Raw genomic sequence first — 16,922 nt, 5'->3', positions numbered from 1 at the left:
TCTTCTTTAGGGCGTGGGGCCCTCTTAAGCGCAGGGCCCGATTCGAGGGAATCGGCCTAAAGCCAGCCCTGGCCAGAGGAGTAAGGGGTAGGGTGGGTCCCCCAGCATCATTATAGAATTTCAACATTGCCATTGATAATCCACTGGTCAGGAAAGAAAGTCCCTGCTTATAGCTTTCTGAACAGTCCTATGTCCTTAAAGATACAAGTGTCATGCAACTTCCCTGACCAGCCAACACTGATGTCAGTGAAGCATCCCCGGTGATCCATCAGCACTTGCATAACCATAGAAGATTAACCCTTTCTGTTGATGTACTCTGTGGCAAAACGGACTGGTGCCAAAATAGGGATATGTGCACCGTCTATCACTCCACCACAGTTTGGGAACCTCGCTGCTGCAAATCCATCCACCACACCCTGCACATTGCAGAGAGTCACAAACCTGGGCCTTGCACATTTGCATAACAATGGCCCCCACCGTGGATTTTCCAATTCCAAAATGATGAATGGTGTCCCACTAACTGGTAGCAATTCGGCATTGCAAGTTTCCAGAGTGCAATCGACACTCAATTCTCCACTGTGAGTGAAGCTCACATTCTAGTGTCCCTACTAGAGGGCTAGAGTAAGATTTGCATACAGATCCAAGAATGTGGCCTTGCCCATACAAAAGTTCTACATACACCATTCGTCATCCAAGCCCGCATTACAATGTGATCCCACCAGTCAGTGATGGTTTCTCAGGCCCAAAAGTGGCTCTCTACAGTTCACTGTTGGTGGTGTGTTCCTAGACCAACTATCTTGAATTGGTTATAGTTATGTCCCACAGCAATCTGCCCTCCAGGAAATAGTCATGTTCCCTGTAGCTCTTCCTTTGGCTCTGCAAATACTGGAGGATCGTATGTCCTGTGCTTGCAACACTCATGACAATAGTGCAGAGCTCTGCAGACTCCATGCTTCAATCAGATCAAGTCCCGCATGGGTTTGTGGTATTTTCAAAACAGATGCAAAAATTATGGGATAAAGAGGGAATTATGCAGTGGAGAGAGCTGCATAATGGGAACTTGACACCGCAGTCACAGTCACTCCTGTGCGACTCATTTCTGCCCCACCGTGCCGTGCCAAAAATTCCACAAAGATAGTGTGCTGGACAATGGCGAGTACCACACTGGGATACCAACCCATGGTGCACCGCATTGTGCACTGAAACCAGCACTCCTGGTGAGTATACGTAGCACCGATGCAAGGAACCAAGTACACATGCACCCAAGCAATACACTCATTGCAACAGCTTTATGTCGAAGTAACTTGCGTCGGCAAAAGTTTGTAGAGTAGACATGCCTCTAGGCTGCTAAATCAAAACTTTATTTAAAAAAAAAAAAAAATCAACTGGTTTAAATATGCTCATGAAACAAGCCCTGACAGGATGGAGACCAGCTAGGCAGGAGGGGGAGGGCCTGGTATAAAATTGGGAAAGTTGGCAGCAGGAAGGGGCTGCAGTCACTCTCTGGGTTCAGAGAGGGAAAGGAGGAAACTCAAGTGGGAGCAGAAGCCATGGTATCCTGGCCCTAAAGGCAGGGTTTACCCAGAAGGGTGGTGAAGCAGAAGCCTGATAGGAGGTGGAGTAGGAAAAGGTCCAGGGAAACAGCAGCAAGGTCTTAGACAGTGCAGGCCTTGGCCACTGCTTTAAGGGTCTCTGACCTAGAATCTGGAATAGCAGTAGGGTTCCCCTACTGGCCACTGGGGAAGAGCCATAGCTTTGAATTAGAGAATTGCCAGGAACAATATCCAGACAGCCAATCCAGTGACTTAATACCCCAGAAGGGGGAAATCATATAGTGACCTGGCCGGAGGGCCAAGCCACAAAGAGGGAACATCCCAATCCACAAAGAGGAAGCATCCCGAGTCAGGAAGAGAAAGCTGTCCTGGAGCATGAAAGGGACACAGCATTAACAAGAGATGGAAGGGGGCATCAGATCAGGCAGATCTATTCCCCTGATGCAGCTACAAGGAGGTACCCCTGCGCTGAGTAGAAAACCCTGAGACACCATCCCTCAGAAATAAGAAGTGTATTTGCTTACTTAGCCACTCATAACTCCTTTGGGAAGTGGGTAAGAATACAAGGAGGTTAAGTAACTTAGTCAAAGTCTCAGTCCAGTAAGTGTCAGAGCATGGATTAAAGTGAAGAAGCTTGTGCTCCGGCTTCCAAACCATACCTAATCACAATCACCAAATCGTCCAATTAAACAGAGCTATAGACTGCAGCCACTGAAACAATCATATAACTTTTGTAAACAAATCCAGCCAAGAGCTGGAGTGGTAAAGGCAGTTCCCCTGATCACAGATGAATAACTTCAGGGAGTAATGTTCTGAGGTGTTCATACCCATCAGTAAACACACATGGGGCTGGTCTACACTGGGGGGGGGAGGGGTCGATGTAAGATATGCAACTTCAGCTACGGGAATAGCGTAGCTGAAGTCGACGTATCTTATTTCGACTTACCTCGGGTCCTCACGGCGTGGGATCGACGGCTGCGGCTCCCCCGTCGACTCCGCTACCTCAGCTCGCCCTGGTGGAGTTCCAGAGTCGACGGGAGCGCGTTCAGGGATCAATATATCGCGTCTAGACGAGACACGATATATTGATCCCCGATAAATCGATTACTACCCGCCGATTCGGTGGGTAGTCTGGACGTACCCATGATTTTCTACTAGACCACACTTATGCCTGTGTATTCAAATGGCATCATGTTACTTACAAGTTAGCAGGAGTATCTGAATAGAGCACAGTGGCCCAGAGAATTTGAATTCCAATGGGATTAAAAGTAATATGTCATCCTTTCTGCGGAAAGTCTTTCCTTGGTTATAGCAATGGCATATACCTCTTTACATTCAAATAAATAACCCAAAGCTTTCAAATTATGGCACAGTATACAAAAGCATATGATTTACTTGGGAAGCTTATGGGCTCTCCATACTCAACAAAATAAATTTTCATTACCCAAAACCAACTAACATTTTACAGAATACATTCTGGATACACAATTCCAAGGTCACATAGATGCTTTTTATTTCAGTAAACCTATGTTCTTTATATTGAAAAGCTGAAAAACAGTAGAGCTACAGCAGTGTGCTTATATTTACGTACCTCAAGTGTTCTTGACTGCTAAGTCTCACAGTCTCACATACACCAATAATCCCACCATTTGCAAGATCACATTAATAGAAAACATATCCCAGAATGCTTTACTGAATGGGGACAAAGGGGAGTATGTAATGTATATAGACATAGGACCAGATCCTCTGATGGTTTAAATAATTGGGACTGCACAAACTTCAGTGGAACTACATCAGTTTACACCAGCTGATGATCTGGCCCACCTAAATTACTGAAAATAATTATGTGAAGTCATGACATACGACCTGAGCTGTGATCAGCAGACGCACACTAGCTGGACCCGCACGCAGAATTAAAAAAAGAGAAGGCGTAAGGAGAGAGGGCTCCTGGCAAGGTGTTTTCTTTCCTTTGGAATGCACTTCTTCAACTTTGGCTCACAAAAGCCCACATCTGTTGGCGTTTAGGAAATGTGGCCAAGCACATCCCTTCAGGGATGAGTGGGGGTCTGAAGAAGAAAATATTGTAAGTGGGGAATTTGGTTTATCATCTGTCCTGCCTCGTTACTTATTATTATATAGTATGGGTTACAATTTCTTTTCAATCTATTGTATGTTTTAAGTATTTGTCAGAGGCAGATCCTCAGCTAATGGAAGCTGACTTCAGTGGCGCTATGACAGTTTACACCAGCTGAGGTTCTGCTTCTGAAGTGTACAGATGGGTGCCTCTTGTTGTTTTATATCAAAATTAGTAAAGACATCATGTAGCAAATACTTTAACAAAAACTTTCCAGTACCTGCTGACTCTTCTAAAAGATCTCTTTGCATATGCAATTATAATGAGATACTTAGTCCTCTTCTCATGATAACCATAAAACTCTCCACATTTTGATGTTCTGGAAGATCTACCACATAGATTTGAAATTTAAGAATTCTGTTTTGTCAACTTTACTTTGCAAGGATTTTTCCCCCCATTACTGTGCTGTACAGACATGTAATATCCCATAGTTAGCAGACAGGTCAAAAGTCATTTCCAGAATGCTTACATTCATAGGCTGTGTTAAATTTAAAAATAAAAATTATAATTTTCTGACAAGTAGCCTTTGAAAATCCAACACATTTCCTTGTTCAAAATTTCAAGATTTCTGTGTAAACTAAAATCCTGCTCTTTAAAAATCCTGACAGTCTGTTAATTCTACAGAATTTCCTTCCCATTTCACACTTGATAGAGACTCGTATGCCTTTCTTTCTAGAGCTGTTATTTCCTCTTGCTTCGACTATATTCAGCAATAATCTCAGAGCCCTCTTGAAGTCCTCTAACTAAGATGGCTATGGTCACATTCAAAAATATTCTTCATATCCAAATAACTAAAACTAATAAACTCATTTGTACTTGGAGAAAGATCTTTGGTTTCTTTCTCAGGCTTATTCTCAATGCCAAAAAAGAATTTCCTTTGTTTTCCACTCTTTGATATATTTTATTATAGGCACATGGTGGTATCATCTCTGAGGCCATAGCTATACTTACAAGCTTACAGCTGTGCCGCTGTAAGAGCACTTGTGTAGCCACATTATGCCAACAAGAGAGAACTCTCCCGTCGACATAATAAAACCACCTCAACGCACGGTGATAGCTATATCAGCGGGAGAGCGTCTGCCACCGACATAACGCTGTACGCACCAGTGCTTGTGTCACCAAAACTTATGTCGCTCGGGAGAGGGAGGAGGGGAGAGGGGGGGGGGGGGGGGGGGTGTTTCATACCCGAGTGACAAAAGTTTTGCCGACATAAGTGCTAGTGTAGACATGGCCTGAGACATTATTCCATGTATTGGCAGCTCTATTAATGGCATCCATCAGATTCAGTGACTTTGGAAACAATGCAGTCTCTTCTGTCAACAACAATTAGCAACGCTTTTCTGTAGTTCTTTCTGAGAGTCTGAGCAGCATATGACCAGTGGCTATATAATGGAAGTTGCATTAAAGAGGCAAGAGCATGGCAAAATGTAGTTAACTGTTGTCGGCTGACCCCTTGTGTAAAGGAGTCTTGTCTGGCAGCAAAATCATCTTTTCCTCCAGCTCAAACAGGCATGGACAGCCGGCATAAACTTTGTGAAGACTGGATTCTGGGAGGCTTAGGGGATTGGTAACGGGAGAAGAAACCTTTCACCTCTAGGTCAGTAGTTTAAATCCAGCCCAGGTTAGTAACAACTGAAAGCCTTTACCATCTGATGCCTGTTTGGTGAACTAAGTGAAATGAATGCAGCAATGCATCACTGCAACATTAAGAAACCTGAACATGCCTCAGCAAATTGCAGTTGTAGTCATCTGAAATTTTACTTTGAGACATTTCACATTTCTTAATATTGCAGTCTTCTGATACAATGACAACCACCCCTTCCCTCCCCTTTCACCTCCCCCACAAAAAATAACAAACCAGCCAACAAAAACTATCACTTACTTTCTCAGGGATTTGCTACAGGTAGCAGAAAACACAGATTCTGGTTGTATCTATCCTAGTTATTTACACTGAGATCATTACAAGAGTTGGACAGAAACCAGTTTTTCCATCCCATGAAAACTGTCAAGGTTTCAAAATATTTTCCCATTCTGCATCAAGACAAAATCAAGACCTTTCAAAAATTTTCACTAAAGAAAGACAGACAGACTAACCCACCCCTGCATAGCTAACAGCCCACTAGTCAGGGCATTCACCTGTAATATGGGAGACCCAGGTTCAAGTACCTGGTCCGCCTGATGTTTTTGGTGTTTTGGTAGATCTACTACCTAGATATGAAATTCAGGAATTCTGTTACGTCAATTTTACTTTGCAAGGATATTTTCCCCATTATTGTGCTGTACAGACATAGAACAGTCAATAGTTGGTCAAAAGCCATTTCCAGAACGCTTAATTCATAGACGGTGTTGAATTTTTCTTTTAAAAAACAAAAAAATAAAAGCCAGAATATAATTTTCTGACAGCAGCGCTTGGAAATCCAGAGTAGAGACTTGAACCTATGTCTACCACATCCCAGGTGAGTACCCTAAACCCTGGACTATTAGCTATGCTGGAAGGTACGCCTCCCTCTCTCTCTCTTTTCAACTGTCTTTATCAGTTCAGTATAAAAACAAGCAAACAAAATACAGATACATGTAAGGATGGACAAAATTCCTCAAATGTAAAATCACAGCTTTAAAGATTTGCACTGAGTGTTGCCTGTAGCATGCCATACCAAAACTATAGCATGACATTTTCCAGAAATTGTTCATACTTTGACAAGAGTAACAAGAATTTTGCTGCTAGACAACACTTTTATACATGTTATGGACATTTAGTAAACAATAATCTCAGGGCTCGAATGTTTAAGATAAACTTAAACAACATGCTTACGTATGATAGATCTGGAACAGGCTATAATGGAAATAAATGTGGAAGCGCGCACACACACACACGCACACACACACACACAGATATGTAATTTTCTTCTAGTAAACCTGATACAAACATGATACACTAATGCTCCCTTACTTCTATCTAACCACAACTCCTCTTTTTTCCTAAATAAGAAATTAAAATTGTGTGCTACAAAAATATTCAACAGAATTGTTACATGAGAAGAGAACATAATGATCACTTCTCTTGAGCTACATGCAATATTTTCCATCTCCTTCTGAGTCCAGTTTATACATATAACCTTTTAATGCATATTATATTAATCAGACCTGGTTTAAAAAAAATCACCACACTGTATGTATATGAGTGGCATAGATTGGCCTAAATCCCTGGATTATACATACTAAATTGCTTAAGTAACTGTTGTCATGTCTTGGGCAATCCCATAATATATTTTTCATAAATTAAGTGGTTATGTTTCTGAATTTGAAGTACTACAATTACTTCTAACATTTTGAAACCTTCTTTTTGCCCTCATTAGATAATTTACATTAGAGGAAATTTAGCAACATTGTACACCTCTACATTACATATACGCCTTATTCACAAGCATTAGTGTCTCTAGATCTAAAGCCTAATAGAAATAATATTTCAACTGAAGTGTTCCTAAAGTAAGAAAAACAATTTTGAACGTGGTTGCTAGAAAGGGAAATTTTGACACCGTTCTCAAGCTAGAAAGGTTATAGAGCTGAGATTCTGCTTTTAATTTATTTCAAAGCATGTTGACACTATTTTTGAGTATGACTACTTTTTATTAACCAAATGACAACTAAGTAACATGAACCAATACACTCCTCGAGTGGCTATAAAGGATCAAATATGCAACATCTGCTCTGTTCCTAACAGTGGTAACTCTGCCTGAAAGCTATTCCAAATGTGCAGTACATGACAATACACAGCAAGCTCACTTGTAACTGATATGGGAAGCATCTAAGTCTGTATACTTTCAGCATGATAGCAAGAATGATTTATTCTCTAACAAAATTAGCTGATCTCAGATTCTCTTGTAGTCATCAGCATATGGCATGACAGTTAGATGTAAAATTTTTCTGCTGACAGCAAACAATAATTCACTTTCCCTGAACCACTGATTGAGAGTAAAACATCTGTAACAAACAATTCATGTAAATTATAACAGAAATCATATAGCTGGTACACTGGTTTTCTATCTCCCAACTTCATACTGTACTGCAACATTTAGCACAGAAATAAAAAAACATAAGCATCCTTTATTTGTGCTTGTTTACAGGATTGTGGTGGTAAAAAAGAATCTTCCCAAGGAATTGATCAAAAGATAGCACCTCCCCCTAAAAATTTTAAAACCACACGATAGGGTAAGAGACACACTGCAGATGTTTCTGAACTATGCTCAGCATGCCTAAGGAAGGGAAGTAGGCAGCATAAAGAGTTTGGAACAGAGGAAAGGATCTGCCCCGATGTAGTTAACTGTATGTGAGTTTAGACCAACCCACCCCAGAATAGCCAATAGCTTGGTGGTTAGGACACACATTTGGGATGTGAGACCCTGCTCTGTCCAGTTCAGAGTAATCACATCCCAGGTGAGTGCCCTAATCACCAGGCTACTGCCTATTCTAATGTCTTCCTCAATCTCTCCTTCTGGAACTGTTCTGCTTTGCGTATAATTACAGTAACTATTCATTGGGCCAGAGAGAGAGAGACTGGGACTGATTCTGGGGTAAATAAAGGCCGTGACATAACTGCACATTTTATTTGGGATGAATTTTGAGGGTGCTAAAAGGTAAAGGGAATAATGCCTGAAGTGTGCCCAGGGGTAGGCTTGGCACACTTTTACCTATTAGTAAACTAACCCTCAAGGAAAGTTTCTCTAAATGCAGGGAGCTCTGCACAAACTAGTAGAAAGAGTACACTCACTAGCAATCCTGATTCATAAGCACTTACAAGCTACAAGAGGCAGAAGGCTGAAGCATATACCAGTAAAAGTGAGTGCAAATACATGGACATCTGGAGACTCTCCTGGTTCTAAAGTTAAATTTGGAGATGGTTCATTAGAGTGTCTATGTTTGGCTCTTAATAGAAGGGAGCAAAAACTAGATGCTAGTTACATATCTGTTAGTGGAACAGAAACTCAAGTTTGAGAGCTGGGAAAAGTGACAGATCAATTGGGAAAGCTTGGAGAAGAAACAAAGAAAATTGCTACCCTCCATCCTCAAACTGAAATGCTAATTACAGATAATACAGAGCCAAGATAGATAGTAGAATTAGAGAATGTACATAAGTATTGTAATTTAAGGTTAGTAAATTTCTTAAGACTTGGAAAGAAAGGGTCTACTATTAGAGGGGACCTCTCAAACTGCTTACACAATATTTTAAAGAAGTCTTTAAAAGTTTCTAAAGATGGCATTCATTCCATTCTGATGGCTTTGTTCTTGCCAATTTGGAGATATCCACAACTAAATGAGTTTGATGCTGAGGAATTAGAAGATTTTTACCACCATATATTACAGCGCAAAACCAACAGACATACAATGATAAAAAAAAAAAAGCTACAGACAGAACTGAGCACAAGGGTACTTTACTGATCACGTTTGTATTTCAGCCTAACACCTGAATAGATAATGAGCAGTGTCAAAGGAGAAAATTTAGGATCATGTATCCCTGCTGGCATCAGGTTAGGATTGTATCATTTATGAATTTTCATAATCATAAAAAGATTTATCAGAAGCTTTATATGAAATGCTAGGCAAACTAGGAATTATAAATGTACAGAATGTATATACAGAAGAAACAAGCGTTTACTTGTTCTTGGCCAATAAATTGGTAACTTGTCTAGTGATTAATCCTTACCACTTCTCATCAAATCTGACATAGGGCTAAATTGTGCCTGGTAGACATAGCCCTAGTAAGGGCAGTGCAGAGCTATACCAGGGCAGGCACCAAAAAGCACTCCTTGTCCTGTAGGAGGAGCAGTGTTATAGGGTGCAGCCTTCCCTCCAGTGCAGGCTGATGGAAGGGAAGATGGGTCTATGGCCCTATAACGCTGGCAGATCAGGTGCCAGCTCATGCCAAGGCTCCTAGGCCCCAAGTGAACACTGATGAATGCGTAGCTGGACACCAGTCTGGCTTGCCTGTGTGTTAGTATTATTTAAATAGGTATTCGATTTATAAAAATGTGTTTAGACTTTATGAAATGCTTGTAGGATGCTGCATGTATTAATCTCCTGTAACGTCTGTACCCCATGTTATAAGGTTATATTGAGTGTTTGCATTGTAAGCCTCTGTAGCTGTGTAACGCATCAAGCAGGAAAGAAGCATTAAATTAATGTAAAGGCTGGCTTCCTACAGAAGATGCTAGGTCCTGTACACAAGAAGGTCCTGTGAAGTCCCGGGGTGCAGCCTGGGACTGTGGGATCGCTGTGCCCCTTAACTCTCTCCAGCCTGGGCTGTCTTTCATAATGCTTTGCTAGTGACCAGCAGCAAACTCCTCAAGGCGCTACGATCACTTGACACAACAGCATATGGAGCCCCACAACCAGCTAGATTGCATGAATGCTCCCAGAGCCACTCATGAATCACACAGAGAAAGGCATCAGAGCAAAATCCCCCCCCAGCTCCCAGCACTGTACCTCAGGAATATACTATCTTGCACTGCTCAAGATGAGCAGTACTAATTTATTAACTGGTTTACCACTTCGTCGATGGAAAGTGAATATACACCAGCCTTTGCAAAACCTGAGCAGATCTGCCACAAGCTTCATACAAACTCACTGGTAAAGATAAACTGTTAAACAAATTTATTGACTATAAAAGATAGACTTTAAGTGATAGGCAAAAAGTCAGAGTTAGTTACCAAAAGAAAAGAAAATATAACCATGCAGTCTAAACTCTCAACCCTATTAGACGGGGCAACATCTAGATTAAACAGTTTTCCTCACCCACTGGATATTGCAGTCCATTGTATATAGATTTCATCCTTGAAATCTGGGCTAGTCCCCTCAGTTGGAGTCTTCAGAGTGTCCTTGCTGCTTGCAGTGTAGGTGGGTGAAGGAGAAAAGCCCAGCATGTGGCCACTGTGTTCTGTTTTATAACCTCAGTCCCATGTGCTTGGGAAGCACAAGTCCATGCATGTCTGGGGGCATTGCTGAGTCCCTAGGCAAGGTTGAGCAATTCCCCTGGTGTGGCCTCATGCATGTGAGTCATTGAATTGTAGCTCTCTTGCTGGACAATGGTTGTTGATGGATCGTTTGAAACCCCGCCTGGGTGTTGGTTACTTTCCTTGCTGTTGCCTCTGGGGAGCTAATATCTGGCTGATTCCCCAACTTACAGAATGGTTTAGTGACAACCATACAACACAATCCTCATAACTTCATATGCATTAATGATATACATATATGGATAGAGAAATGACCTTCAGCAGATCATAACCTTTCCCCGATACCGTACAAGGCATGCTTTATATGCAAGATTATAATTATATGAAAATGAGGAATATGGGGGTTACAGTACGCTCCCCCAAGGTATAGAATGTCTCAGGCCCATTGAAACCAACTGAGCCATTGTGAAACATCAAAGGACAAAGACTCTGTTGACTGCTCCCCACCACACCCATGAAGAGGAGACCTGCAGGTGGACTTGTCCCATCAGCTTGAATGCTGGGGGAAGGGAATAAAAATCCCTGACAAGAAGGAACTGATGATCTCTATGCTGCTTGAACTCTGATGGGCAAAGATCTCTAAGCATAAGCAAGCGTTCCCCAGTGCTTGGCCTGGGTTAGCCCTAGAGAAATCATTGAGCTTGCATATTACAGCAGCTTCTATTACTTTCTGGGATCTAGACTGTAGTGTGTGTGTGTGTACCTGCTTTAACCTTGTAAATAACTCATTTCTTTTCTTAGTTAATAAATCTTTAGTTAGTTTATTATAGGATTGGCTACAAGGGTCGTCTTTGGTGTAGGAGCTAAGTTGAAGCTGACCTGGGGTAAGTGACTGCTCCTTTGGGACTGGGAGTAATCTGAATATTGTTGTGATTTTTGTTGTAAGGGACTATCTAACACAAAGGCAAGTTTGCCTGGGTGGTAAGATAAACCGGAGTACCCAAGGGGACTGTCTGTGACTCCATGGTTAGGCTATTATAGTGCCTGAGAAGCTCATGCTTGATACTTGGTTGGTGAAATCTAAGTAGAGAACTCTCAACCAATTTGGGGTTTCTGCCCTGCTTCTTCAGTCTGCCCTGAGGTACTCATGCTCTTGAGCCACTCCGGACAGCTTGACAGGCCCCACTACCTCCTCTGTGCCCCTCCCCAACCTAAGGGTGTGGTCCCTGTGCTCCATTCTCTACAAGTGTGCCTGGCCTTTACGCAGGTCGAGCATGGACGATGGAAGTAGAAGGAGCTCCTTTTACCCTCCCCGTCACTGCAGACCTGTATAAAGAAGCAGGCAGAATCTGGCTCAATTAGTGAGATAAAAAGCTGCTGAAAATTGAACAAATTTTATTGTTCCTATTGCATCGTTTCACATTTTGGTTCTTTTAGATTTAGAAAATGAACTGCTAATCTTTAACGCTTCGACATCATGGGAGAAGAAAGGGGAGAATACTTTACTTGTTTACATGAGATTTGGCAAGTTATGTTGTCATATCTTCGAGAATGCTACACAGATTTTAAAATATGCACCCTGTTTCCTTGTATAGTTATTATTGGTATGTTAAAGCAGCAACAGAAGAAAGCTTATCAATAGTGGGTTTTTTTGACACTAGCTACTAAACAGGAACTTTTAATAAAAAATATAATTTTTTAAAAAGGGGTTATTCCCAGCCATTTCTATTTCACATTATCAATTCCACAATTAAGTGGAAACACCAACTTGAAATCCACAGAGCTATCCTTTTTTAGTATTTTTGTACTCTATTCATGACTTAAAATAGTATTCAATGTGTCAATGTTTTTATTTCTGACATCATTGTGTAGTTTAATCACCTTGCTGGTAAAACTCAACAAACTTTCACCAAAGCATGAAAAATACATGGAAATTTCTGTTACCAAGAGGGAAAAGTATCAAAGCACAGTGGCTAGCCACTTACTGTGAACTCACAGTAGCACTTAACTGTGACCTCTTGCAAGGTCTTTAGGTCAAGTGTAACAAAGAGCAAAGCACTGAATGCTCATTTCTATGTGCTGTGCAAGGGCCCATTCCTGCAAAGATTTGTGCACACTAGCTTACTCATGCGAGTAGGCCTATTAACGTCAGTGTAAAGTTACTCATATATGTAAATCCTTACAGGATCAGACTCTACGTTTGGAGGGATTATTTTTATATATATATATATATATATATATATACACATACATACACACACACACACACACACACACACACACTTTTTAAAATAATCCTGTCTCTGAATTTGAACAGTTCTTTTTCTTACCTGAAGTCTAGTGTTCATTTCCAAAAAGTAGAAATTCTTCTTGGTGTCCACAAGGAATTCTACAGTTCCAGCAGAGGAATATTTTACTGCTTTGGCAAGAGCTACTGCTTGTTCTCCCATTGCTCTTCTTGTCTCAGGGTCCAGAAAAGTGCTACAAATGCAGAAAAAGTGCCTTTCTTTAGTTAGAAAAACGTAATATTATCCTTTTCTTAAGCTACATACAAAAGAGGGCAAAAAAGAAAAACCCATGTAAATTAAAAAGGACACCACTTCTGGTCAATCAAATGCACTATATTATATCTCTACTGTTGCATAAACAAGTTAAGGGCTTATTTACACTGGGAGTTATTCTGGAAGAGCTTTTCCTGATTAACTCCCTGTATAGAGTTATTCCTTATTCCTTATTATGGAATAAGAGTGCCTTATTCTGAATTAGTTTTAACCATACAGGGAGTTAATATTGTGCTTTAAATTCACAACCTATATTACTCCAAATTAATTTTCCTTAAAATTGCAAATAGACTACTAATTCCTGTACTTCCATCCACGCTCAGAAGGTTAGCCCATCTTTAGAACTAAGAGATTATTTCATTCTAAATTCCTTTAAAAAATAAAGATTAAATGCAACATTCAGCACTCTTGGTAACCAGTATTAATGCATTTCAGTATTGAGAGTACCTTCAAGACAAATTACAGGAAAATGCTTTCAAGATATAAATTAAATCAATATACACATTGTATAACACTGAGATCTTTAAAATAATATAACCTAAAAAGTCATCAGTTATTTGGAGAGCACGTCTAATTATTAAAAACCAACATTAAAGAAAATTCTGGACAATGATGAAGCCTGCAGACAATGGCTACACTATGGAAATAGTAATGCCTAGATAAACAAGAGCAAACCCTATGGTTGTGGTTGTCTTGTTTTCCGCATCTGTTTGAAATATAATTATGTGGCTGTTTCATAGCTATGTGCTCTGAAATCCAAGCTAGGATAAACTTTGGAAGTTCGTAAGGTCTGAATGAGACTCTGTACTGTGTTTTGTTTTTGTTTTAATTTGATTTTCTTGTATGCAGGCAAGGTTGTGATGAAAGAAAACTAGGACATGCACAATATTGAATCTGATAACCAATGACAGTTTGCAGTTTCCACCTTCAGATCCTAAATCTCTCTCTCAACTTTACCCTTAAACTGCAAGTTTTAGTTTTGTGGCTTTCTGATTTTGATTCATTCCCTTCAACACAGCATGGCCACCATTCAGCGTTGTTCTTCTGCCCCAAAGTGCAGCTCAGCTACTCCCTCAGGAGCCATTGTTAAGACGACTCCCCAACAGTCAAGCTTCCTCACCCCAGGAAACTAAATACGTCACCACCAATAGGCCACTGAATTTACAAACTCAAGAAAACATATATCCTGATGATTCCTCTCCACTACACAACAAGTTCAGATTTAGATTAACCTATCCAGCTAGGGAAACTCTTGTGGCTTTTACCAAAGCTATGGAAAGTTTTTCTTTAGGAGATGCTGAACCTTGTACATGATCTTAAATGAAAGATCACATTTGTCCCTTACTAGAAACAACAGTAAGCAAAAACATGTATTACATCCTTGTTGCAGTTTATTTTAGAAACATGTCAGAACTACAATCAAGCAAGTAAAATATAAAAAGATAATAAAGAATCAGTTTTGGCCCACACCAGGCCACTTTTAAGAATGTTTTTGCTTTAAGTCGTTTTTAAGATCTTTGCTTATAGACAGTTGGATTAAAAAAAAGTGCATGATGCCTAGAAGGGAAAGTAGTCAGCCAACTCCAACACTGAATTTTGTGCATCTGTGGCTTGTCTTTCTGAATTAGGCCCCACCCCTGCAAAGAGAACCACACAGGAGGAACCCTGTAGTTGCTTGGAGCCCCAGTGAAGTCAATGGGGCGCCACGTGACCACAGAGAACTGGCTAGACAGAGTCAAATGCTGGATCAGGGCCTTAGTTTACAGTATTTACTAAGACTTTTAATTGAAAGAAAAATGTTTAGAAGATGAATGATCAGCGAGTTTGTGCAAGAAAATGAGTTATATTGGACTCAAGCAAAAGAAAAGTGGGGTAAGATTCTGGACGAACCAGAGACAATGGGGAAACCATTCCTTTATAGGTAAAATGCTAGTTTGGCCTCAGTCCTTCGTAGAGTGGTAATATATGGTTTCTTATGGACAATAAACCAGAGACTTTTGGCATGTTAAAAGAAGGTCTCTAGATTTAGGGAAAAAGACCCTCTTTGCTGGCTACATATAACAAAAGAATCTGAAAACAAAATGTCTGATTTCAGAAAAGGTATCAGTCCTTTGCTCTAACACCTCTGATGAGATCACAAGAAACAAAGGGATGAGGAAAGCAATGAACACACCTTACCAGGGCATGGTTATGAATTGGTAATATAAAGAGATGGGGGTCTATTATTCTGATTCAGTAACAGAATAATGCATAGCAACAAGTTAAATAAAAAGCTATAATTCAATAAAGGGTCTTCTGTTGATGTCATCAATCACGGAGCACAGTTTGAATGGTTTATGAAGAGCAGTACATTTCTAATTTGGAATTATAGCCTTGGTATTCCTTTTCAAGAACAAGCATTATTATTTCTCATATGGATAAAAGGACAGTTACTTCCCAGTACTATAGTAATATCTTCCCGTATTTTCTAAATGTATGTCTGAGGTCTCTCTCTTTGCCTCCTGCTGCAGCAGAAGAATGGAACAGAAGTGTCACACTGCTAAACTTGATCTCTGCCATGTGGTTAAGCTTTATACACTAAAATGACTGGATTATCTCTGCAATCAGCTAGGTTAATTAACTGAGGTTTTCCTATTCCCTTCAGTGCCTTTACTTTTTACGTACATTGTTTCTCTCCCTTTTAAACAATTCACTCTCTCCTCTCAATAAACCCTAAACAGCCCCTTTTCCAACCTAATCACATACCACTTAAAAATGAAACATTTTAAACTTGACTTCAACTCCTTCTCCATCTCATATACCTGTTACTCTCTGAACTAAATAGTTCCTCTGGCAGCATGAAGGCTGCAGAATAAAAAGACTTCACAAGATAAAAGCATCGAGAAGAGAAAATATGATCAGATGTGACATTTCAGATACGAGACCTTCTTCAAGCTATTGTGCAGCCAATTAAAGACAATACAATTGACTTGTTTTATTGTTTCTACAGCCTCAGGGATGGACACATGGGCAAAACGTTACTTCCCATCCCACTAACATCTCTATTCATCAATGCAACTTTAATACAAAATATTCTCCAAAATATTCCTGCTCCCTTCATCCAGATATAAAGCAGATTACTTTTGAGAATTGAGGAGCACTGTTACATCTAAAACATAATTTTATGCCGAGGCTACACTACAATGTCAATGAGAATTCCCTTCTTTGATGATGCCATTCACTACCATGTGATCTGAAGCAATCAAATCTCATGAGTGAAAGAAAGTCAGGTTCTTGGATGGGAGGCCTTTGAGGAACACACAGGTGTTGCAAGATGTGACAATGATTAATCAAGGTAGCACTTTTTCCTCTGAGTCTGTGCTCAACCAGTGTATTGTGTTATGTGATACCCTGCACTTAAAATTACTGTCTGTCAGATCAGATACATATAGCATTTAGGACCTTGATTTTGTAAGTGATGGGGAGAGTTGGCTCTACAGCCATAATCAAATTTTAACTCAAGTAACTTAAAATGATCCAAAATGCCCATTGGATGTGGTCATCACACCCTAAATTGTTGTACAATGTTGTTCTGCACTACTGAACAATTGCAAGTTCAGACCTAAACGTGGTTGCACTTAATAATAGATAATTAAATGCAGTTTGGGGCATCCTCCTGATTTTGAACAATCCAGGGTTTTACACACACACACACACACACACACACACACACACACACACACACACA

General features: G+C 40.3%; 1 protein-coding gene across 1 annotated transcript in view; it reads right to left on the bottom strand.

Moving 5' to 3' along the window:
* The window catches only part of PCCA (propionyl-CoA carboxylase subunit alpha), a 398,317-nt gene that overhangs the window by 219,052 nt on the left and 162,343 nt on the right, over window positions 1–16,922 (bottom strand). Inside the window, exon 12 of the mRNA XM_024205358.2 lies at window positions 12,965–13,115. Coding sequence (XP_024061126.1) covers window positions 12,965–13,115 — 151 coding nt within the window. The remainder of the gene's footprint in view (window positions 1–12,964; window positions 13,116–16,922) is intronic.

This window comes from Terrapene carolina, unplaced genomic scaffold (genome assembly GCF_002925995.2).
Source record: "Terrapene carolina triunguis isolate 2854851 unplaced genomic scaffold, T_m_triunguis-2.0 Scaffold21, whole genome shotgun sequence".
Classification (NCBI taxonomy): domain Eukaryota; kingdom Metazoa; phylum Chordata; order Testudines; family Emydidae; genus Terrapene; species Terrapene triunguis.
This window is presented reverse-complemented; position numbering and strand designations above follow the sequence as displayed.